The sequence below is a fragment of the Rhododendron vialii genome, chromosome 5a (genome assembly GCF_030253575.1).
Source record: "Rhododendron vialii isolate Sample 1 chromosome 5a, ASM3025357v1".
NCBI classification, from domain to species: domain Eukaryota; kingdom Viridiplantae; phylum Streptophyta; class Magnoliopsida; order Ericales; family Ericaceae; genus Rhododendron; species Rhododendron vialii.
The window spans coordinates 820,581-845,239 of NC_080561.1; the positions used below are offsets into that span (position 1 = coordinate 820,581).

The 24,659-nt window shown below is 36.7% G+C and overlaps 1 protein-coding gene across 1 annotated transcript; it reads left to right on the forward strand.

Moving 5' to 3' along the window:
• Positions 1 to 21,693: 21,693 nt before the first annotated feature.
• LOC131326814 (uncharacterized) lies at positions 21,694 to 23,617 on the forward strand. The gene is made up of 2 exons (XM_058359699.1): positions 21,694 to 22,116; positions 23,424 to 23,617. Exons 1-2 carry the CDS (start codon positions 21,762 to 21,764, stop codon positions 23,615 to 23,617), a joined length of 549 nt encoding a protein of 182 aa, XP_058215682.1. The 5' UTR covers positions 21,694 to 21,761.
• Positions 23,618 to 24,659: the final 1,042 nt, after the last annotated feature.

Consider the following 24,659-nt stretch of genomic DNA (forward strand, 5'->3'; position numbering starts at 1 on the left):
CAATACGGATAAATAATTCAAGAAATATTTGACTCAAAACTAACAAAAGTAGAATAATAACTTGTCATTAACGCATGTAACGATGCACTTTAATATACTAAAATCACCATGGGTTATGTTGAAGTTTCTAAATGAATAAGGAAAAATTTATACCAAGTGCAAATCACAAGGGGTCAAGTGCAATTTGCACAATTGGTTCCGTTAGTAGGAGGAAATGGAAGTTAGTGATTGTACTTAATTGGCACAAAATCAAAACTGTAGGGTTAAATATGAGCCAATTAAAACTATAGGGATCAAAGTGATATAAAGACCAAACTACAGGGACCATTCGAGTAATTTGCCCTTTTATATATATAGGAGTATTTATCACATAGGGCCAGACAACCGTTCATAGTCCGTCTGAAAGAGCCCAATAAAGCCTAATGTCCGATTGGCCCCGTCTGGACAAGTCCAATAAAGCCCAAGGTCCGATGGCCAAGCCCCTAACCCCAGATGCGCTGTTCGGTCTGCGGTATATATGGCGGGTGGGGCACGGTATCGGGTTGAGAAGCCAAAAGATGACATGTGACGCAACGTGGAGCCACGCTGGCACCAAGAGGGATGCGGCTCGGCCATGTGTCGTACGTTTCAATAAAATACTTATAGAAAATGAGAATGCACTACTATACATTTTTCTTATGGAATGTTGATTGTAAAATTTCTATTATATACTAGACTTGTGTGAAGAATTATGAAATAATCTAGTGATGTGAAGAAAGAAATATATTTTTTACTACGAGAATTCTAAAAAAAAGAATGTGGGCTGTTAGATTAAAATAATCTTATCCGTTTATTGAGTATTGTAAAAGTATTCGCCCATCTAATATTAATTGGGAGACACTTACTTTGAATTTTCGAGAACATACGAAAGTCGATAAGCGATCTAAAATTAATCCGTCCATCCTTGCTGCCCCTGAAATCTTTTCTTTATAGTGCCATCATTGATACATATTTTCTGATTACGCCACTGGCCATGCATGCTAGTATAATTTGATTATTATAATAAAAAGAACTACATATAGCTTGAGATAAAAAACAAGATTCAATGTTTTGAAGAAGAGGGGAGAGATCATAGTTGTTCAGGATGGTATTCATAAATGTTCACATCTCTGAACCTATTTTTGGGCAGAGTTCCCCCAGATCTTGTTCCCCAAGAAGTCCACCACCAACTCTAAATATGTCAGACGGAACCGAAACTCCATCGACAAATTACTGAAGTCGAACTCATCATCTTCCATTTTTTGACACGCAAAGACAGTCAAATAGCTGTAGAGGGAGGAAGTATGATGAGTAGTGTTATTGATGAGGATATATATACACACACTCTTCGGTTCCCACGAAGGATTTGTTGGGGGTGTAGACAACTTTCAACAGTAGTTTAGCAAATTGAAGCGAAAATGATATTTCAAGGACTTGAAGGTGTAATTTCGGCTATAGGACCCGACCTAATTATATTGCAATTTGTATGTAATTAAGCTTGTAAGTTTTTTAGAGAAAAATATAGAAAGGCAAGAGAAAACGCAGATCTCAGATAGACTGCGAGAAGATTTATACTCTTGATTTGGTTTCATAGTTGACTGGTGTGACTCCCGTGATTTTTCCTCGTGTTGAGGTTTTCCACGTATATCTTGTGTTCTTTCTCCTCTTGTTCGTTACGCATTATTTTTCCGTTTGCTTGCGGTTTCTGTGATCTTAGTTTTCAAGAACTGTAGGGGTATTGTGAGTTGAACAGGTAGTTCCATTCCTAACAGGATCCTGGATTTTTTAGTTTGTGCGGGAGTCTCATCTCAGCTATTGGATCTAATCCAACTGCTGGCATTTAATTTAAAGAGTATCTCACGGATCCCAGGCGATCGGGTAACAGGTAAAAAGTTCTCGCAGGTCACGGGTACACACAAACGGATCCCTTCTTTCCCTTTTCATTCCATTTCAAACACAAAGAGAAGAGATAGAGAGCATCGATGAAGACGATTTCGACGAAGAACAAGAAATGATCGACCAAGGGCCGGACAAGATGAATCTAACAATGTAGACCTTCAATTTTTTTTAAAAGAAATTTGTCCATATTTTCATAAACTATACAAAGAAAAAAATATTACAAATAGTTAATATTATAGATGCTAAATCAATACATTTATACTGTAGACAACGTATATTAAGTCGATCATTAATTGTTGAGAGAGAAGACATAGCAGTGCCCACCCGTACATAGCACAATACCCATACCAGTATATTATTTCTTTTCTCTCTTTCTTTTTTTGAAATTATTATCATTATGAGTGTGAATTTTGTTTTTGTTTTTTTAGTGTGAACTTTGTTTGAGCTAATGTATTACGTACATGTTCAACCATGAGATACTTGGAACGATGAGTGTTCATAATGTACCAAACACTATGTTCAAAAAGAACCGGTACGTCACATAATACTAGTGGTAGGAACTTTCAAAAAGAATAAAATTTACGATGTTCAGCTGCACACCCGTCCTTGGACGTGCATCCGCAACTAAATTAGAATGTGGGCTGAGTGTTCAAAATTTTAGGGCTAAGTGTCAAATTATTTTTGAGCTAGGTGTTCAAGGTTGGGTGTTCGAAAAATGACCAAACCAAAGTTGCTATACATGCATGTATATCCTAAATGAATTTCTCCGTAACGATGTTCAATTGACCACCATTGAATGAATGTAGAGCCGTCCCTGGCTGAAGTACTCAACTGCAAAGATGCCAATGCAATTCAATCACTACCGTTCATCTTAGCAATGTATGGGAATGTACTCGCTCATTTGACATTTTCCTAGGTACTTATATGTTCTAACAAAATTGACATTTTTGGTAAGGGAAAGTCTTCAATACATGCACACCATTTTAAGGTATGTACCATATGCACCTATTGTGTGATTCATATTGTGCCATCTCATAAAAAATTATTTGTAAGACCGGTCATTCATAACATTTTATTTCGTATCGTAATTTTTATACTAAAAATTCGTAACTTTTCATCAATATGATTCGTAACTTTTTAGCAATAGATTCATAACATTTTGAAAATTATAACATTTTGGTGTGTTTCAATGAGAATGCATATGATATACAGCCAAATAAAAAGTGTGTAGTGTAGCACTTTCCTTCTGGTAAAATCCCATTTAACAATTCTAAACTACTGCTACTACATCATTATCAAGTCGCAATGCCACATTGCCCGTATAAATTTGTACCTCCACATTGCCCGTATACTGACATGTGGTTAATTTACCTTTAACATATCACACATCCAAAGTTGAGCTGGAATTTTCAATTACTAATTAACATGTAAAAATACTACTCCTCACGAGTAAATTTTATGAGTTTTACAAGACTAAATCACTTATGGGTCATTTTTCAAGTAATAAAATTAGTAGAATAAAAGTACGACGATAAGCAGCAAAATTCTATGGGGTCGAGTGATCCCACACCTCACGAGTTGCTATCCCATTGCATGCTACTTACAATGTGGTCAGTAATTAATGTAGTTGGGTCTTTTTAAAGAAAATCTTTTGACGCGAGTTCATTTGAAAAACAAAACAAGAATATATAGTAAAAACGTTGGGGCTTACACTTGTGTTGAATGTGTCCAAACAAAAAAACGTGGTGGGGAACAATATCTGGGAAACAAGTGTTGTATATATGTAATTTTAAATTTTACGCATATAAACTAATACGGAGTGGTTTCAGAGACACCTAAAAATGACCGAAAAGAGCCTGATCGGAGCAGTTTTTGATAAATGCTGAACAGAAACTGTTTTATGAAAAACTGCACGAATCAAGCCGTTCTCGATATTATTTTGACTGATTTCTTACGAGTACCTTTAAAAACACGTTTTAAACACAATTAACGGCTTGGATCATCAAATTTTGATCAGAAACTATGAGTTATTAATTTAGATGTCTCCAGAACCGCCCCGAAACTAATATCCTATTTTTGTCATTGAGGTAATTGTTGTCACCTTATGCGATAATAGCTTAAAACTGGCGAGTAACATTCTCAGAGTAGTTTCTTAAAAGATTTTTCGAATTAGTCAAACCAATTACCATGTGCACTTGTTTTTCTCCAAATTAATAGGATAAGTTGTTAGCATAGCCCCACTATATAAAGATGGGAAAACCGTATCAATTGCTAGAGAGGAAAACCCCCCCCAAAAATCCTCTGTTTCTTCCTTCCTCTCCCCATGTGCACAATTCTGCTTAAATATTTTACATTGTATTTTATGGTGCTTTGGGTGTCGGGCAACTCTCAGTTTGGCATGTACAATAACAACTTTCAATATCGTTGTATCTTGATGAAGGAGTACCAATTAAATAACTGCCTTTTTGTGTGGCCAAACCGCCAAAAGAATGGACAGCAAAAAGCCCAATGGGCACCATGGTCGAAGCTTTGCATCCGAAAGGAAAGTGGCAGCTTGGGATTCAAAAATATCGAAGCTTTCAACCTTGCAATGCTAGGCAAGCAAGCTTGGAGAATCTGCACCAAAATTCTCTCCTCTACATTTATGGAAGATAGGTAGCGACCCTCAGGCAGGTTTAAGGTAAGTAAAAAGCTATGGTTTGAGTTATCTTTACTTGTCTCTGTCCTAGCTCCTCTCAAACTTTCAACTGCAATGACCAGCCTGGATGCACTGGATATCTCCACATGGATTATCTCCACATGGTTGTTTTCTATAGTAGGCTAGTTGATATCTCATGCTATTATAAAAACTCATCTCTCTAATTCTTGACAAGTTGGTGATGAGTACGAAAAATACTTACTTTTGGTTCGTAACAACAATTGCATTTACAAAGGTATTGTGGCATACAAGTGTTTAGGGGGCATGGTTTATATTGCTTAAAGTTGATATAAAAAAAAGGCGAAGATCGTAGAAGATTCCCAAGAATTCATTACAAAAGCGTTGTTTTGTCTTGTAATTGCAAGTGTGTGTTTGATGGTGAAGGCTATATGACAAGAGTTGAAATGGATGACGAATGTGGAATCCATGATCGAGGGTACAACCCTATGTGATCATGTACCTTCGCACTTATTAGATTCATTTCTTGAAGCTGGATCTAAAGACAAAAAGTAAGTTGACGTAGCTATCAACTTACTTTTTGTCTTTAGATACAGCTTCAAAAAATAGATCTGATAAGTGCGTTGCTACATGATCACATAGGATCGTACCCTCGATCATGGGTTCTACTTGAGTCATCCATTTCAACTCTTCGTCTTATAGCCTTCACCATCCAGCACACACTTGCCATTACACAAAATAGTGCTTTTGTATTGTATTCTTGGGAATCTTCCATGATCTTCACCTCTTTTATATCAACTTTGACCAATATGAACCATGCCTCCAAAACACTCGTATGCCACAATACCTTTGTAAATGCACTTGTAGCGAACCAAAAATAAGTATTTTTCGTACTCACCAACTTGTCAAGAATCAGAGAGATGATTTTTATAATAGTGTGAGATATCAAATGGCCTGCTATAGAAAACAACCATAAGATAATCCATGTGGAGATATTCAGGCCGAAGATATCCAAGGCGTCCAGGCTAGACATTGTAGTTGAAATTCCGAGAACAACGAGAACGGAGACGAGTAAAAATAGCTCAAACCTTGGCCTTTTACTTATCCTGAACCTGTCGAGGGTCGCTACCAAAATTCAAAAGCAAGTACTTCCCAAACTCTTCATCTATGGAAAGCAGGTTTAGGGTCCAGGCCATCCTACTCTAGGAGAGGAATTTTGGATGCCGGAAAAGTCCTTATGACAGGAACCAGATGGCGCAGCCGCGGGCGCAGTGAACAACCCCGTAGATGGAACATCCCGTGGCAGTGGGGCAAGAATTCAGCAACGGAAAAATTAATATGGCATCACACCAGTCATATTTGGGATGAGACTATTCTCTGTATGGTGATGAAGCCTTAATTAATAATAGTCATATGACTTCGGATTATTTCCCAAAATGGGAAATAGGCTATTTACTCTCCCAAATTCATTTTATTTAACTATTTCTTTTAAGCAAAGTTAGTAAATGAGAACATTTCATCGTCAATAAGAGGCCTTAAGTAATTTCCAAATGAGAGAAGATGTGATTAATAATTGCTCCTATTGATTATATTCATGAACCTCGTTTAAGGAATATTAGTAAACAAGAGTAAATTCAATAATTGTTTCCCTGTTTATATTACGTGATAGACTAGTAATTAAGGAATTTATTTAGGTGAATGTATTTTCCGAATGTGTTATAATTTGTATGGACATGATGAATTGTTTCTAGTTCAATCCGACGGCCAGGATTTGATAACAAGTTCTATAAATACATGCATTGTAATGGCATGATAGTGTTGAGGTAGAATCTTAGTTGATTTGTGTTGTTTAGGATTCCAGACAGGGGATGGAGAGTTCATCACCTTTTCCTTTGTTGTTTGCTTCTGGTTCCCCCTTTCAATTTACTATTCCTTCTTTTCGTTCTACTTAGGTGGAGCAATCCGAACTCTCTTATTGAGTTAGAGCTAGAACTAAATTCTAATTGTTCGGTGAGTTACCAAACAATAGTTTGACGGATCCTTTCTCCTTAGTTTTGTTTGGTAACTCACTGAAACAATTTGAATTTGGCCCTACACGATGATGATTTTATTCGGTATCAATTCTCTAATGGAAGTGATAAACTAATTGTTAGGGAGAAGTTCTTTCCTTTGGTTTTCTACTAGAAATGTTGGTAATCTATCTATTTACTGTATGTCTTTGCTCTATTTAATTATCATTTATCATGTAAAACTCTCTCCCAAAATTAATAGCACTTCAATTGTGCGTACTTCTTTTTTATAAGATTTTTACATTTTTTTTATTCTAAGGAGGAAATAGATAACAAATTTTATGGCTATTTTTTTGGCTAGTTTCTCTAGTACAATTATATACTAATACAAATACCATTTTTTCACTATATCCGCTTTATTTTCAAAAATGCAATTGCTAGGTCATATGATTTCTTAAGTACTGGTTTAAAATCATAATTTGCGTTATATCCATTTGATTTTCAAAAAAGAAAAATTGGATCATGTGATAGTTGATTGCATGAAGAACAAGTGGATTTTCTATTTTAGAGACATGAAGCTTTTGGCCCATCTAACCATCTGTTCTTCATAGACAAAGCCAGGTTTGTTTTAGACATTGAGCTTTTGACCAGTCTAACAAGTGGATTTTTCTATTTGAGAGATGGTGTCTACCTAAAGGAGAAACTGTCAAAGTTCTTTTTTATGCAGGTTTTGAAGGGTGAAATTTTGATAAATTTTTTTTTTCAGTAGCCAAGGATGATTTTGGCAAGGTTCTAGGGGCTGAATTGAAGGTGCTTGTGTCTCATTTTCTGCTTCTGGCAAGGAAGTGAAAACTGTGGTCTTCTGCCATTCTTGGGAGTGACTCTCCTTTCTGTTATGAGCATGGTGTATGGGCTTCTTTGGCCCCTAATCCTCTTTTGAGAATCCTTTATGGGCTGTTAGTTACTGTTTGTTATTTGTGTAGCTCAGGAGCAATATTTTAAATCACAGTATTGCAAAACGTGACGTATCGGTGATACGGTAATATATTGGTTGATATTGGGTTGTATCGAACAGTATCGACCGATACGTAAGTAAATACCAGTATTGGAGGTCCAAAATCTTGTTACGTACAAGGGCGAAGGTAGTTAGTGGGGGGAGGTGACATGTGCCACCCCGTTTTGAAAACCCCCCTAAAAAATACTCATAGCAAGGTGAAATAAAAAGATTTGAAGAACTTTGCATAAAACTATCTCTGGTTAAGTTGGCTGTGTAGCTTATATTGAGGCACTGAATGCTAGGGTTTGAATCCCCTAGTGCCTTGTTTTTTTTTTTTTTTCTTCCCAAACACACACTCTCTCTCTCTCTCTCTCTCTCTCTCTCTCTCACACACACAGTACCAGGGTTCAAATCCCCTAGCGCCTTGTTTTTTTTTTTCTTTCCAAACACACACACACACACTCTCTCTCTCTCTCTCTCTCTCTCTCTCTCTCTCTCTCTCTCTCTCTCTCTCTCTCTCTCAAGCTTTGTAATTCTTTCGCATTAATTGGAATTGAACATGACCCATTTGGAAATAAAAAAATTTCAAAACCCATTCGAACACATAAACTTTTTAAAAACTAATGCGGTTTGACTAGGTATTTATGAGTATGTAAAAAAATAAATACTATAAAAAAAAATGCAATTTAGACAATGGTAGATTTCGGATCAAGAAGAATTTATATCGTAATGTGCATTTGCATACCACAAGAGTTGAATCAAGCTTTTATTTCTTTTTCAAAAAAGAAAAATCCACGACAAAACCTAATTATATGACTTCACACTTACGGTAATTTTTTTTCTTCATATTTTTCTGTGTAACATATAACTACATTTTCATCGAACGATGCCACCCTTGCGTGCGAATCTTGATTCCGCCCTTGATTACGTAACAACCGAAAAAATACATAACAACCTTAATTTAAAATCCTGCCTAGGATATGGATTTGTTGGCATTCAAATCTAATTTCTCAAGTTTCATGTTGCATGGGTTCTGAACTCTCCTTATCTGCTGTACTTTCGTGTTGGACATCTATTGAGGGGAGTCTTTTTTGTATGGAAATGTTAATTAACCACCACCTTTAAGGCTGTGGATATATAATGTGTAAAAGATAGATTGATACCCATGTTGATAATTGTGAATATGTATTTGATATTGGTAATCTATGTATTGAACTCCAATTGATTTGAACTGTTCATTGCTACAGGATCCTTTGTTCCTTGTTCCTTATGTGTAACATAGTTCACTTTTTATTTGGGTGTGTATTAAAAAAGTTGTTGGGACTTGAGAATCATGCTCGTGGTTGGGGTGCCATGGCATCTGTAGCTTCTACTAACTCCATTAAATACCATCGATATCTCACACAATAATTTGTCTCTCTCTTTTATTGGCAATGTCACTTTCATTGTGATCCAAACAAAAGAGACCATTCGAGAATGGCTAATTTGGTTAGCCAATTTTGTTGGTCAATCAGTTTTTTTGTATTTATTCAATTACGTTCCAGTTTTCGCAAACTACATTTAATAAATAACATCGGTGTCGGATCCTGTCTAGTCTGCCTGGACCAGTTTGAGAGTGTGTAGTTTGGTTTGATGCAGGGGATTGCAACATCGGTGTCGGATACTGTCTAGTCCGCTTGGACTAGTTTGGTTTATTTTTTTGTATCCGAGCTATCCAAAATTATTTTGGACGATCTAAATTTGTTTGGGGTGTTTTGGATATTTTGTAATAAAAATGTATTAAAAAAATCTGATTCATTCAAAACACTTAAGAACAGTACAAATACAAAAACTGAACGAGACTATTTCGGACTGGATGGGATCCTCCCCCTGCAACATCATAACTGAATTAATTAATGCTACCGTCATTATATAATCTAATCGAATGTTGTCATTCTCCTAATTGCGATGTGTCTCCTTTACTTGCGTCGTAATCTGTCGAGATAATAAAATATATGTAATGCGGATAGTAAATATAGGTTGCCAAGGACTTTTTTAGAGATATATATTTTATCTTATTTCGTTCCTATCATTAGACTTATATGACAATATTTATTTTTGTTGTAGTAATGAATCCAAATTCCATTTGTTCAAGGCAACATGATTTTGTTTAGGAAATTCGTATTCTCGATGTACCATTTGTTGAGTTTCTAATAAAGTTTTGTTGTCTATCAAAAAAAATTTCGTACAAGATGAATCTCACAATGTAGACCTTCAATTTTTTTAAAAGAAATTTGTCCATATTTTCATAAACTATACAAAGAAAAAAATTTACAAATAGTTAATATTATAGATGCTAAATCAATACATTTATACTATAGACAACGTATATTAAGTTGATCATTAATTGTTGAGAGTGAAGACATAGCAGTGCCCATCCATACATAGCACAATACCCATACCAGTAGATTATTTCTTTTCTCTCATTCTTTTTTCTTTTTTAAATTATTATCATTGAGTGTGAAATTTTTTTTTTTTAGTGTGAACTTTGTTTGAGCTAATGTATTACGTACATGTTCAAACTATGAGATACCTGGAACGATGAGTGTTCAATTATTTTTGAGCTAAGTTTTCGAGGTTGGGTGTTCGAAAAATGACTAAACCAAAGTTACTACATGCATGTATTCTAAAAAGAATTTCTCCGTAAAGATATTCAATTGACCACCATTGGATGAATGTAGAGCTGCCCCTGGTTGAAGTACTCAACTGCAAAGATGCCATCCCAATTCAATCACTACTATTCATCTTTAAAATGTATCATTGGGAATGCACTCGCTCATTTGACATTTTCCTAGGTACTTATATGTTCTAAGAAAAATTGACATTTATGGTAATTTCTCATTTAACAATTCTAAACTAATAGTGTACATCATTATCATGTCACAATGGCGCATCCACTTGTCACAATGCCACATTGTCCATATAAATTTGTACCTCCACATAATTTACCTTTAACATATCACACATCAAAAAGTTCAGCTAAACTTTCCAACTAACATGTAAAAATACTAAATTTTATGAGTTTTGAAGGACTAAATCTTATGGGTCATTTTTCAAGTAATAAAATTAGTACAATAAAAGTACGACGATAAGCAGCAAAATTCTATGGGGTCGAGTGATCCCACAGCTCACGAGTTGCTGTCCCATTGCATGCTACTTACAATGTGGTCACTAATGTAGTTGGGTCTTTTTAAAGAAAATCTTTTGACTCGTTCAATTGAAAAACAAAACAAGAATAGTAAAAACGTTTGGGGTTACACTTGTGTTGAATGTGTCCAAACAAAAAACGTGGTGGGGGTATAGTTTGTGGGAACCAAGAATAGTAAAAGAGTTTATCCAAAAAAAAGAAAGAGAAGTGGTGGGGAACAATATGGGATTGGAAAATTCTGTAGTGCAAGGTCTTGCAAGACACCCTGTAGGGTGTACACAGGCCATCGATCTTGACAATAAATGGTTGAGATATGATTTTTAATTATGACCGGTAAGAATCATTTATTACCGGTCATAATTGATTTTTAATATAGACCGTTAATTGATGAGATCGACGATTGTGTGCCACCCTACACGTGCACTACACGGGGTACACTACAGCACCCCGGATCCAACAATATGTGCATGGGAAACAAGTGTTGTATATATGTAATTTTAAATTTACGCATATAAACTAATATCCTTTTTTTTTTTTTTCCCAGTGAGCTAATTGTTGTCACCTTAAGCGATAATAGCTTAAAACTCGCGAGTAATATTCTCAGAGTAGTTGCTTAAAAGATTTTTAGAATTGGTCAAAACCAATTACCATGTGCACTTGTTTTTCTCCAAATTAATAGGATAAGTTGTTAATCATAACCCCACTATATAAATTAAAGATGGGAAAACCGTATCATTTGCTAGAAGAAAAAACCCCCTAAAAAATCCCCTCTTTCTTCCTTCCTCTTCCCATGTGCACAGATCAATATTAACCCTGCTTTATGGTCGACAATTTTGCTTCAATATTTGACATTGTATTTTACGGTGCTCTGGGTGTTGGGCAACTCTCGGTACGTTGGCGTGTACAATAACAACTTCCAAGATCGTTGTTTTTTGATGAAGGAGTACCTATTAGACAACTGCCTTTTTGTGGGGCAAAACCGCCAAAAGAATGGGCAGCAAAAAGCCCATTGAGCAGCATGGTCGAAGCTTTGCGTACGAAAGGAAAGTGGCGGCTTAGGATTCAGAAATATCGAAGCTTTCAACCTTGCAATATTGCTAGGCAAGCAAGCTTGGAGAATCAGCCAAGACCAAAATTCTCTCCTCTACATTTATGGAAGATAGGTAGCGACCCCTCGGCAGGTTCAGGGTAAGTAAAAGGTGGTTTGAGCTATTTTTACTCGTCTCCGTTCTAGCTCCTCTCAAACTTTCAACTGCAATGTCTAGCTAGCTTGGACGCACTGGATATCTTCGGCCTAGATATCTCCACATGGATTATCCTATGGTTGTTTTCAATAGCAGGCCATTTGATATCTAATGGTATTATAAAACTCATCTCTCTAATTCTTCACAAGTTGGTGAGTACGAAAAATACTTACTTTTGGTTCACTACAACAAGTGCATCTACAAATGTATTGTGGCATATGAGTGCTTGGGGGGCATGATTTATATATATTGCTTAAACTTTGTATAAAAAAAGGCGAAAATCGTGGACGATTCCCAAGAATACATTACAAAAGTAGTTTTGTCTTGTAATGACAAGTGCATGTTGGATGGTGAAGGCTATACGGCATGGGACACTCGACGACGAGTTGAAATGGATGACGCAACCCATGATAGAGGGTACGACCCTATCTGATCATGTTTCTTATTCGAAAAAACAAATCTGATACGTCCATAGCTACTTGATCACATAGGGTCGTACTCTCGATCATGAGTTCCACATGCGTCATCTATTTCAACTCATCGTCGAGCGTCCCATACCGTATAGCATTCACTATCCAACACGCACTTGCCATTACAAGACAAAACAACGCTTTTGTTATGTATTCTTGGGAATCTTTCACGATCTTCACCTTTTTTATATCAAGTTTAAGCAATATAAACCATGCCCCCAAAACACTCGTATGCTACAATACCTTTGTTGATGCACTTGTTATGGCGAACCAAAAGTAAGTATTTTTCGTACTCACCAACTTGTCAAGAATTAGAGAGGTGAGTTTTATAATAGCATGAGATATCAAATGGCTTGCTAAAGAAAACAACAATAGGATAATCCATGTGGAGATATCCAGCCCGAAAATATCCATTGTGTCCAGGCTAGACATTGTATTTGAAAGTCTGAGAAGAGCGAGAATGGAGACGAGTAAAAATAACTCGAACCATAGTCTTTTACTTATCTTGAACCTGTCGAGGGTCGCTACCAAAATTTAAAAGCAAGTATTTCCCAAACTCTTTATTTATGGAAGCAGGTTTAGAGTCCAGGCCATCCTACTTTTGGAAGCCCTTTTTGAAAGCCCAAAAAGTCTAATAAGAACGGTATTGTGATGAATATTGTCTGTATTTTTCATTGAAAATCAAGGAAGGATACAACCATACATATAGCAAAAGATAAACATAGAAGGAGAATAATTATCCTATAATTATGGTAGTGATTGATCCTAATTTGATTGTTGCCGAGTATAGTGAGCCAACCCTTGATTTCCACTGATATGCTTTCCGCTAATACTCCCCCTCAAGGTGGAGCATGGAGGGACGTAATGCCGAGCTTGGAGGTCAGAAGACGAAAATGTTCGACACCCAAGCCCTTTGTGAAAATATCGACTAATTGGTTAGCGGAGGCAATGTGATGAAAGCAAAGAAGACCTTGTGGACCCTTTCACGCACAAGGTGGTAGTCTATTTCAATGTGTTTGGAGCGCTCATGAAAAACGGATTCCATGCGATGTGCAAGGTTGACTGGTTGTCGCAATAGAGGGTGATCGGGGATGAGGATTAAACCGCTAAATCGCGTAGTAAACTGCGAAGCCATAATAATTTGCAACTGGTAGAGGCCATGGCTCGATATTCGACCTTAGTTGAAGATCAGGAGACAACACTCTGCTTTTTAGTGCGCCAAGAGATGGGGCTGCCACCAAGGGTACGTAATAAAATAGACAGTAGTTGAGCTCCGAGTCATGGGACAGCTGGCCTAGTCGTAGTCAGTGTAGCCGGTAAGGGTGAGATCTGCTTCGCCTTCAAACCTCGCCTTCAAATATAAGGTTGAAAACCCCAAGCGTAGGGCTAGGTCGTCGGTAGCATAATATCCGGAAGTCCGGGATCGTACCCACAGAGAATTCGAATGTAGCTTAATCGGATTGTAGGTTTTATAAGGTGGATTGTGGCGTTTAAGACGGCCAACTTGGTTTTGCTTTGAAACGATGAAAATTGCCAAGGCAAAAGACTAGGAAAACGCCTAATTAACTTAAAGGAGGCAAGTCTAGGGATCGTCTAACCCTTGACAAAGGATGTTACTGGTTCTCAATATAACTCAGGCGAGAGTCACGACCGCGTGCTCACGCCCGGAGAATTTAGCTTTAAAAGACTACATTTATCGGAAGATGTGATTAAACGGAATTAAATCAACCTATTTTTGCTAATGTATCTAACACGTAGGGGGCCACGAGCCCTCAATATGTCGCTTGCCAAGACCGCTTGACTAAACTTCATACCAAGGAGTTAACACGCATCGCTTAGACCAAAAAGGCTAGGTTAATGAAATTCCGAAAACCAAGATTTTAAGCCCAAAGGTTTGAGAACCAAATAACCACCTAAGTACTCGGGAAAGATTAGCCCGAGACTTGGCCTATCAACTACTCACACATAGCTAAAGCATGAAAGAAAGCATAAAAACGAGACATGACTTTTAATCGATAAAAACGAAAACAAACTTGATATTATAAAAGATCTAATCCGTAGGAACGACTTTAATAAACGAGAAATTAACAAACGAGAATTACTTACTTGAGTTCTTAAGGAAATAACTTGAAAAGCTTAAAAGACCATTAATGGAGGAAAAATAAAAGCTATTAAAGACCTACATACAAAAGGGAGAGAGGAGACCCCTATTTATACACAATGGGTTCCTCTCTCCTCAAATATCTAAAAACATACTATAAAAGGCAAGTATTTCATAAATGGAAAGCCCAAAAAGTAGCAAAATATCTGGCCGAAGGCTCTCCGTATCGATACAGAATAAGCAAAGTATCGATACCACATCGTTAAGCTGAAAAGGCCAATCTCCCGTAACAATCCCGTATCGATACAGATTATGGCCGTATCGATACGGGAAGCTCTGCTTGGAAAGGTAACAAACGCGTATCGATACGCCTTAAATCCGTATCGATACGGAATGCTTATCTCTGGTTCTTCAAGCCAGCCTCCCAATCTTGACACCCGACGACCGTTGGTTTGCCCGATGCTCCTCGCCTTCGTTCTTTGGTCACTTTGGCAAAAGTTCCACCGAGCGATGATTCTTGAATTAACTTGGGGGTTGACTTTGCACTCAAAATATGCCTTTTAAGGGCGTTTTGCCTGAAACACTGAACAAACTACCTTACGAGCAATATTGACTAAAAACGACAATAATAGCTAAAAGCACTTCTAACTAACGGACTTAAGCACCACGATCAAGCAATCTTAGGTGCGTATCAAGATCCGAACTGGAGGAGAAGAGAATGACATGAGAGACGGCGCCCTTGAGGTAGTGGAGTATGTGAGTGGCAGCATCAAGATGAGGGACCTGAGGAGTATGCATAAACTGGTTGAGCATGTTGACGGTGAAAGAGATATCCGAACGAAAAATTGTGAGATATATCTGGCGACCAATGAGTCGACGGTAGGAACTTGGATTCGAGATGGGGTCACCAAAATTGGCTGAGAGTTTAAGATGTTGGTCCATCGGGGAAAAGGCTGGACGACATCCTGATTGGCCTGCATCCGCAAGGATGTCAAGAATATATTTTCACTGATTAATAAAAATACAGGTGGCGGAGCGGGCCACTTCGATGCCCAAAAAATACTTGAGCTTCCCAAGATCCTTCAACTGAAATTTACTTGATAAGAACTCATGTAAGCGGCGGATAGATGCTAAATTGTTGCCTGTAACAAGCAAATCATCAACATATATAAATGAGAACAACAAGTATAGTAGAACCAGTTTGCCGAGTAAAGAGATAGTGATCTGCTTGGGATTGTTTAAAACCAGCGGAGATGAGGACTGTAGATAGTTTAGAGTACCAATTGCGGGATGCTTGTTTGAGCCCATAGAGTGATTTTTGTAATCGACAGACATGCATCTCCCCCTGTCGACCATAGCCCGGAGGAAGAGACATGTAAACATCCTCATCGAGGTCACCGTGTAGGAAAGCATTATTAACATCTAACTGGTGTAAATGCCAATTCCAAGTGGCAGCGATAGCTATCACACAACGGACAATGACCAATTTCGCAACAGGAGCAAATGTGTAATGATAGTCCAACCCTTCGACTTGAGTATAGCCTTTGGTGACCAAGCGCGCTTTGTATCGTTCTACGGATCCATCTGCTTTTAATTTGGTTTTACAAACCCATTTACAACCAACTGGTTTTTTGCTAGGCGGAAGAGGTGTGAGGACCTAGGTTTTGTTTGTGTCAAGTGCATGGAGTTCTTTAGAAATGGCATCACGCCAGTGTATGTGCTTGATGGCTTGACCATAGGAAGTGGGGTTATGTGAATGAGATAAAGCCGAGAGAAAAGCGAAGTGAGATGGAGAGATGTGGGAATAGGAAAGGAAATGATTGAGAGGGTAGACCGTACTTGAAGACGGAGACGGAGCAGTGGTAGAGCCGGTCCTTGATTTCCGCTGATATGGTTTCCGCTAATAAAGTCCTCACGACAGGAACCAGATGCATGGCGCAGCCACATAGTGGAGATGGAACGAAGGTGCGGATATTGAAAGATAGGTGGATCCCACTCCTCACAACTTTGAAGCCCATCAGTCCTCAAAATTCTGGATTGGGAAATGCTGCCAAGCATTTCGTGCTTGGCAGAGGTGCCGAGCGGCTCATCCAGCCGTTCGTTTCGGCCCGAACAGCTTGGATCTAATTCGAGTGCATAAAAATTTCGATCATTCGTTGCCAAGATAAATGTCCGGATGGACTGCTTGGCATCGCTGCCAAGCGGGGTGATTCTTCGGACGATGAGGCAACGGTTTGGGATGAGATTATTCTCTGTATGGTGACGTGGCCTTAAATAAGAGTAATATGACTTCGGAGTATTTCCCAAAATGAGAGATAAGCTATTTACTCTCCCAAATTCTTTTCATTTAACCATTTCTCTAAGCACAGTTAATAAATGAGGACATTTCATCGTCAATAAGAGGCCTTGAGTAATTTCCAACCGAGAGAAGATGTGATATTTATTATTTGCTCCAATTGATTATATTCATGAACCTCGTTTAAGGAATATTAGTAAAAAAACACGAGTAAATTTATTGTTTTCCCTGTTTATATTACATGATAGACTGGTAAGGAATTTATTTTGGTGAATGCATTTTCCGAATGTGTTATAATTTGTAAGGACATGATGAATAGTTTCTTGTTCAATCCGACGGCTATGAATTGATACCAAGTTCTATAAATACATGCATTGTAATGGCAAGATAGTGTTGAGGTAGAATCTTAGTTGATTTGTGTTGTTTAGGATTCCAGACAGTTGATTAGTTGTTTGCTTCTGGCTCCCCCTTTCAATTTACTATTCCTTCTTTTCGTTCTACTCGAGTGGAGCAATCTGAACTCTTGTATTGAGTTAGAGCTAGAACTAAATTCTAATTGTTCGATGAGTTATCAAACAATAGTTTGAGAGATTCTTTCTCTTTAGTTTTGTTTGGTAACTCACTGAAGCAATTTGAGTTTGGCCCTACATGATGATGATTTTGCACGGTATCAGTTCTCTAATGGAAGTGATGAACTAATTGTTAGGGAGAAGTTCTTTCCTTTGGTTTTCTTCCAGAAATGTTGGTAATCTCTCTATTTACTGTCTGTCTTCGCTCTATTTAATTATCATTTATCATGTAAAACTCTCTCCAAAAATTAATAGCACTTCAATTGTGTGTACTTCTTTTTATCAGATTTTTACGTCTTTTTTTTTATTCTACGGAGGAAATAGATAATAGATTTTATGGTTATTTTTTTGTCTGGTTTCTCAAGTACAATTATACACTGATACAAATACCATTTTTTCACTGTATCCGCTTTATTTTCAAAAATGCAATTGCTAGGTCATGTGATGTCTTAAGTACTGGTTTAAAATCATAATTTGCATTATATCCACTTGATTTTCAAAATAAAAAATAAAAAATGGCTCGTTTGATAGTTGATTGCATGAAGAATAAGTGGATTTTCTATTTTAGAGACATGGAACTTTTGGTCCGTCTAACCATCTGTTTTCCATAGACAAAGACAAAGCCAGGTCTGTTTTAGACATGAAGCTTTAGGCCCGTCTAACAAGTGGATTTTTCTGTTTGAGAGATGGTTTCTGCCTAAAGGAGAAACTGTCAAAGTTCTTTTTTATGCAGGTTTTGAAGGGTGAAATTTTGATAATTTTTTTTTTCAGTAGCCGGGGATGATTTTGGCAATGTTCAAGGGGCTGAATTGAAGGTGCTTGTGTCTCATTTTCTGCTTCTGGTAAGGAAGTGAAAGCTGCCAGATGGGCTTCCATTTGGTCTTGGAAGGAAAATTGGACTTCTGCCGTTCTGCGAAAGAGGGTGAATCCTTTCTGTTATGAGCATGGTGTATGGGCTTCTTTGGGCCCCTAATCCTCTTTTGAGAATCCTTTATGGGCTGTTACTTACTGTTTGATAATTGAGTAGCTGAGAAGCAATATTTTAAATCGCGGTGTTGTGAAACGTATGTGACGGTATCGGTGATACGACCATATATCGGTTGATATTAGACTGTATTGGATCAGATTGGTTCTGTAACGGTATCGGAGGTCCGAAATCCCATTACGTAACAGCTGAGAAAATACATAACAACCTTTATTTAAAATCTTGCTCAAGAGATGGATTTGTTGGCATTCAAATGTAATTACTCAAGCTTTATATGTACTAAATCGTAACTAAAAAAAAGAAGAAGTAATCATTCATGGTATTTTCACCTAATAATGTACTAAATCGTAACTAAATTTTGTGAGTATGTTAGAGGTAAAAGTTGATATACATAAAATATGTATTGCGACTATCTATTTATTGAAAGTAGCATATAACTATAAATTGATTAATCCACCCCACCAAAAAAACTCTACGTAATTATTCAGAGAGTACCTAATACTTTGCCCATTTTTTTTTTTATATCGGAAATACTTTTTCCATCATAGGCTATTTGGCCGTCTATTTTGACGCAAACGACTCTTATTTAATCCGAACTCTTATTAATTTGAACCGTTCATTGCTACAAGATTCCTTGTTCCTTATTTATAACGTACGTCACTTTCATGCTCGTGGTTGGGGGCGTCATGGCATCCGTAGCTTCTACTAACTCCATTAAATACCATCGATATATATGTCACACAATAATTTGTCTCTCTGTTTTATTGGCACTGTCACTTTCATTGTGATCCAAACAAAAGAGACCATTCGAGAATGGCTAATTTGGTTTGCCAATTTTATTGGTCAAAATAAGTTTTTTGTATTATTCAATTACGTTCCAATTTTTACAAACTACATTTAATAAATAACATGTCATATTTCGTTTTATATTACTAATCAGTTCGCTGTATATTGTAGGTTTTGTGTTTGGATAAATATTAGAAAGTCATATCTTGTTACTTATCGAGCGAAATAAAATGATGTTAATAACATGATGTCACTTTCGTTGTGATTTAAGAGAGATAAGATAGCTCGAGATTGGTTTGATTAGTCGATTTGAACGGGCCAATATTTTCTGTTGTTGCAAACTATATTATTGTAAATAACATGTCATAGGTTTTTATATATTAGTTTACCGGAGATTATAGGTTTCGTTTTATATATAAACTTAGAAAGAGTCATATCTCGTTTACATATTTTGTGCAATAAAATTAATGTTAATGATGTAGACTTGTTTAAAATAATATTCGTTTCTCAAAAACATAATCAATGGTGGAGTATTTTGATATTCATTCTGCTTCCACCATTGATTCCACATACTTTTTTCAAAGTTGATTTTGCAAATCTTATCTTGTGTAAAATTCCAAAATATTCCAGAGATCTTAGTGGTCCAAAGTTTCAATTATTTAATGACATTTTAGCCAGACACCTGGTTATAACAAAAGAGATTTTAACCGGCTTAACAATTAACATTATTCACTAATTTGTTACATATCCAGATATCCATACGAGAGCTAAAATGAGCCAAAGTCCATTTTGTCAATCTTATCTTGGATAAAATTCTAGAATATTCTGAAGATCTAATTCATAAATGAGTCAAAGTTTCAATCCTTTGAGACGGACATCTAGACACTTGGTTATAACAAAATGAGAATTAACATGATTTCACTAGTTTCTTACACATCTAGACGAGGCCTAGTTGTCACGGAACCCAGTACAAATTGATTCAACGTACTTTTTTAAAGTTGATTTTGTCAATCTTATCTTGGATAAAACTCTAGAATATTCTGGAGATCGATCTAATTCACAAATGAGTGAAAGTTCTAATCATTCGGAGCCGGACATCTAATTATAATATATATATATATATATATATATATATATATATATATATATATATATATATATATATATATTAGCTGTCGCGAAAATTAACATCATTCACTAATAATCTGTATCTAAATGATTGTTAGATGTCCTAGTTTCTTACACATCTAGACGAGGCCTAGCTGTCGCGGAACCAGTACAACTTGATTCAAGGAACTTTTTCAAAGTCGATTTTGTCAATCTTATCTTGGATAAAACTCTATAATATTCTGGAGATCAAATTCACAAATGAGTGAAAGTTCTAATCATTTGGAGCCGAACATCTAATTATAAAAAAAAAAAAAATTTAGCTGGTGCGAAAATTAACATCATTCACTAATAATCTGTATCTAAACGAGGCCATCCAACTAACATTTACAAATACTAAATTTTAATGAGTTTTAAAGGACTAAATCTTATGGGTCATTTGTTAATTAAGTAATAAAATTACTACAATAAAAGTATGATAAGCAGCAAAATTCTATGGGGTCGAGTGATCCCACACCTCGCGAGTTGCTGTCCCATTGCATGCTACTCACAATTGGGTAACCAATGTGGTTGGACCTTCTTAAAAGAAAAATCATTTGACGCTCTTGCCTTCACTTGAAAAACAAAACAAGAATAGTAAAAAAGTTTGGGCCTACATTTGTTAAACTTTTTTACTATTCTTGGTTTTCACAAACATTTTCAGCATTAACAAATGTTCTTAACTTGTCCTTAGCGAGTATTAAGTATCAAAACACGTCCTGGACCATCATTTTCCCTTTTTTTGGAAAAATGACTGCCAATGACGTGTTTTGATAATTAATACCCGCCAAAGACATTTTCAGCATTAACAAATGTACTTAGCTTGTCCTTAGCGAGTAGTATTAAGTATCAAAACACGTCATTGGCGATCATTTTTCCTAAAAAAAAAAGTGGGGTGGGGAACAAGTGTCGTATGTAATTTATCATTTTATGCGCATATATATATAGACACACTAATATAGTAATATCCTATTTTTTTATGAGTAACTGTTCAGTAGTCCAGGAGCACTGTTACGTGGTACTCCGGACTACTCAAGAACCATACATTTATGTGGGATCGATACACTTAGTTGTGGACCCCAAAGGATTGTGTAGTTGTGGAGTGGTTCGGAATACAACGTGGACTGTTTGATTGAGGTAATTGTTGTCACCTTATGCGATAATAGCTTAAAACTGGCGAGTAATATTCTGAGAGCAGTAACTTACAAGATTTTTAGAATTGGTCAAAACCAATTACCATGTGCACTTATCTCCAAATTAATAGGGTAGTTGTTATCATAACCCCACTATATAAAGATGGGAAAACCGTATCAATTGCTAGAAGAAAAAACCCCCTAAAAAATCCTCTCTTTCTTCCTTCCTTTTCCCATGTGCACAGGGTAATATTAACCCTGCTTTATGGTCGACAATTTTGCTTCAATAATTGACATTGTATTTTACGGTGCTTTGGGTGTCAGGCAACTCTCGATTGGTGTGTGCAATAACAACTTTCAAGATCATTGTATATTAATGGAATACCAATTAGACAACTGCCTTTATGTGGGGGCCAAACTGCCAAAAGAATGGGCAGCGAAAAACCCATTGGGCAGCATGGTCGAAGCTTTGCGTCTGAAAGGAAGGCGGCTTGCGATTCAGAAATATCGAAGCTTTCAACCTTGCAATGCTAGGCAAGCAAGCTTGGAGAATCTGCCAAGACCAAAATTCTCCCCTCTACATTTATGGAAGATAGGTAGCGACCCTCGGCAGGTTCAGGGTAAGTAAAAGGGTATGGTTTGATCTATTTTTACTTGTCTCCGTTCGAGCTCCTCTCAAATTTTCAACTGCATTGTCTAGCTTGGACGCACTAGATATCTTCGGCCTGGATATCTCCACATGGATTATCTCCACATGGTTGTTTTCTATAGCAGGCCAGTTGATATCTCATGCTATTATAAAACTCATCTCTCTAATCCTTGACAAGTTGGTGATGAGTACGAAAAATACTTTTGGTTCGTTACAACTAGTGCATCTACAAAGGTATTGTGGCATACAAGCGTTTAGGGGGCGTGGTTTATATTGCTTAAAGTTGATATAAAAAAAGGCAAGGATTGTGGAAGATTCCCAAGAATACATTACAAAAGCGTTGTTTTGTCTTGTAATTGCAAGTGTGTGTTTGATGGTGAAGGCTATATGACGAAGAGTTGAAATAGATGACGAATGTGGAACCCATGATCGAGTGTACAACCCTATGTGATCATGTACCTTCGCACTTATTAGATTCATTTTTTGAAGCTGTATCTAAAGATAAAAAGTAAGTTGATCATGTAGCTACACATGATTCGTAGGTGCAATATAAAACATAGCTATATGATCAACTTACTTTTGTCTTTAGATATAGCTTCAAAAAACAAAGATAAAAAGTAAGTTGATCATGTAGCTACACATGATTCGTAGGTGCAATATAAAACATAGCTATATGATCAACTTACTTTTGTCTTTAGATATAGCTTCAAAAAACAAATCTGATAAGTGTGTAGCTACATGATCACATAGGGTCATACCCTCGATCACGGGTTCTACACGAGTTATCCATTTCAACTCTTCGTCGTATAACCTTTACCATCCAACACGCACTTGCCATTACACAAAATAGCGCTTTTGTAATGTATTCTTGGGAATCTTCCATGATCTTCGCCTCTTTTATATCAATTTTGACTAGTATGAACCACACCCCTAGAACGCTAGTATGCCACAATACCTTTGTAAATGCACTTGTTGTAGCAAACCAAAAGTAAGTATTTTTCGTACTCACCAACTTGCCAAGAAATAGAGAGATGTAGCGTGAGATAACAAATGGCCTGCTATAGAAAACAACCATAAGATGATCCATGTGGAGATATCCAAGCTGAAGATATCCAGTGCTTCCAGGCTAGACATTGCAGTTGAAATTCCGAGAAGAGCGAGAACGGAGACAAGTACAAATAGCTCGAACTTTGGCCTTTTACTTATCCTGAACCTGTCGAGGGTCGCTACCAAAATTCAAAAACAAGTACTTCCCAAACTCTTCATTTATGGAAGCAGGTTTGGGGTCCAGGCCATCCTACACTGGGAGAGGAATTTTGGAAGCCCGAAAAGTCTTTATGACGGGAACAAGATGGGGCAGCCGCGCGCTCAGTGAACAACCCCGTAGATGGAACATCCCGGGGCAGTGGGGCAACATGCAATTCAGCAACGGAAAAATTAATATGGCATCACACCAGTCATATTTGGGATGAGATTATTCTCTGTATGGTATGAAGCCTAAATTAATAATAGTCACATGACTTCAGATTATTTCCCAAAATGGGAGATAGGCTATTTACTCTCCCAAATTCTTTTTTTTATTTAACTATTTTTTTTAAGCAAAGTTAGTAAATGAGAACATTTCATCGTCAATAAGAGGCCTTAAGTAATTTCCAAATGAGAGAAGATGTGATATTTAATAATTGCTCCTATTGATTATATTCATGAACCTCGTTTAAGGAATATACTAAACAAGGGTAATTAAATTTATTGTTTTCCCTGTTTATATTACGTGATAGATTAATAAGGAATTTATTTAGGTGAATGTGTTGTCCGAATGAGCTTTTGTGGTTTATAGTATGTGTTATAATTTGCATGGACATGATGGATAGTTTCTAGTTCAATCAAACGGCCACGATTTGATACCAAGTTCTATAAATACATGCATTGTAATGGCATGATAGTATTGAGGTAGAATCTTAGGTGATTTGTGTTATTTAGGAGATTCCACACTGTGATTTGAGAGTTTTTGTTATGCAGTATACATCAGCGGAGGTTAGCGGGGTGTTAGTATTTCCATAACCTTGAACCCTGGTTTGAAAGTTTGCTCTCATCACCTTTTCCTTTGTTGTTTGGTGAATCACTAGAAACTAGGGTTTGCTCTATACATAACTATACTCTTGAATTAGAGCTAGAACTAAATTCAAGTTGTTCGGTGAGTTACCAAACAATAGTTTGAGAGATTCTTTCTCCTTAGTTTGTTTGGTAACTCACTGAAACAATTTGAGTTTGGCCCTACACGATGATGATTTTACACGGTATCAGTTCTCTAATGGAAGTGAAACTAATTGTTAGGGAGAAGTTCTTTCCTTTGGTTTTCTATGAGAAATGTTGGTAATCTCTCTATTTACTGTTTGTCTTCGCTCTATTTAATTATCATTTATCATGTAAAACTCTCTCCAAAAGTTAATAGCACCTCAATTATGCGTACTTCTTTTTTTATCAGATTTTTACGTCTTATTTTTTTATTCTACA

Coding starts and splice junctions, on each gene's coding strand:
- LOC131326814 (XM_058359699.1), top strand. CDS start 21,762: ATGGTCGACAATTTTGCTTCAATAATTGACATTGTATTTTACGGTGCT. Junction 22,117..23,423: donor CGACCCTCGGCAGGTTCAGG/GTAAGTAAAAGG, acceptor TTATGGAAGCAG/GTTTGGGGTCCAGGCCATCC.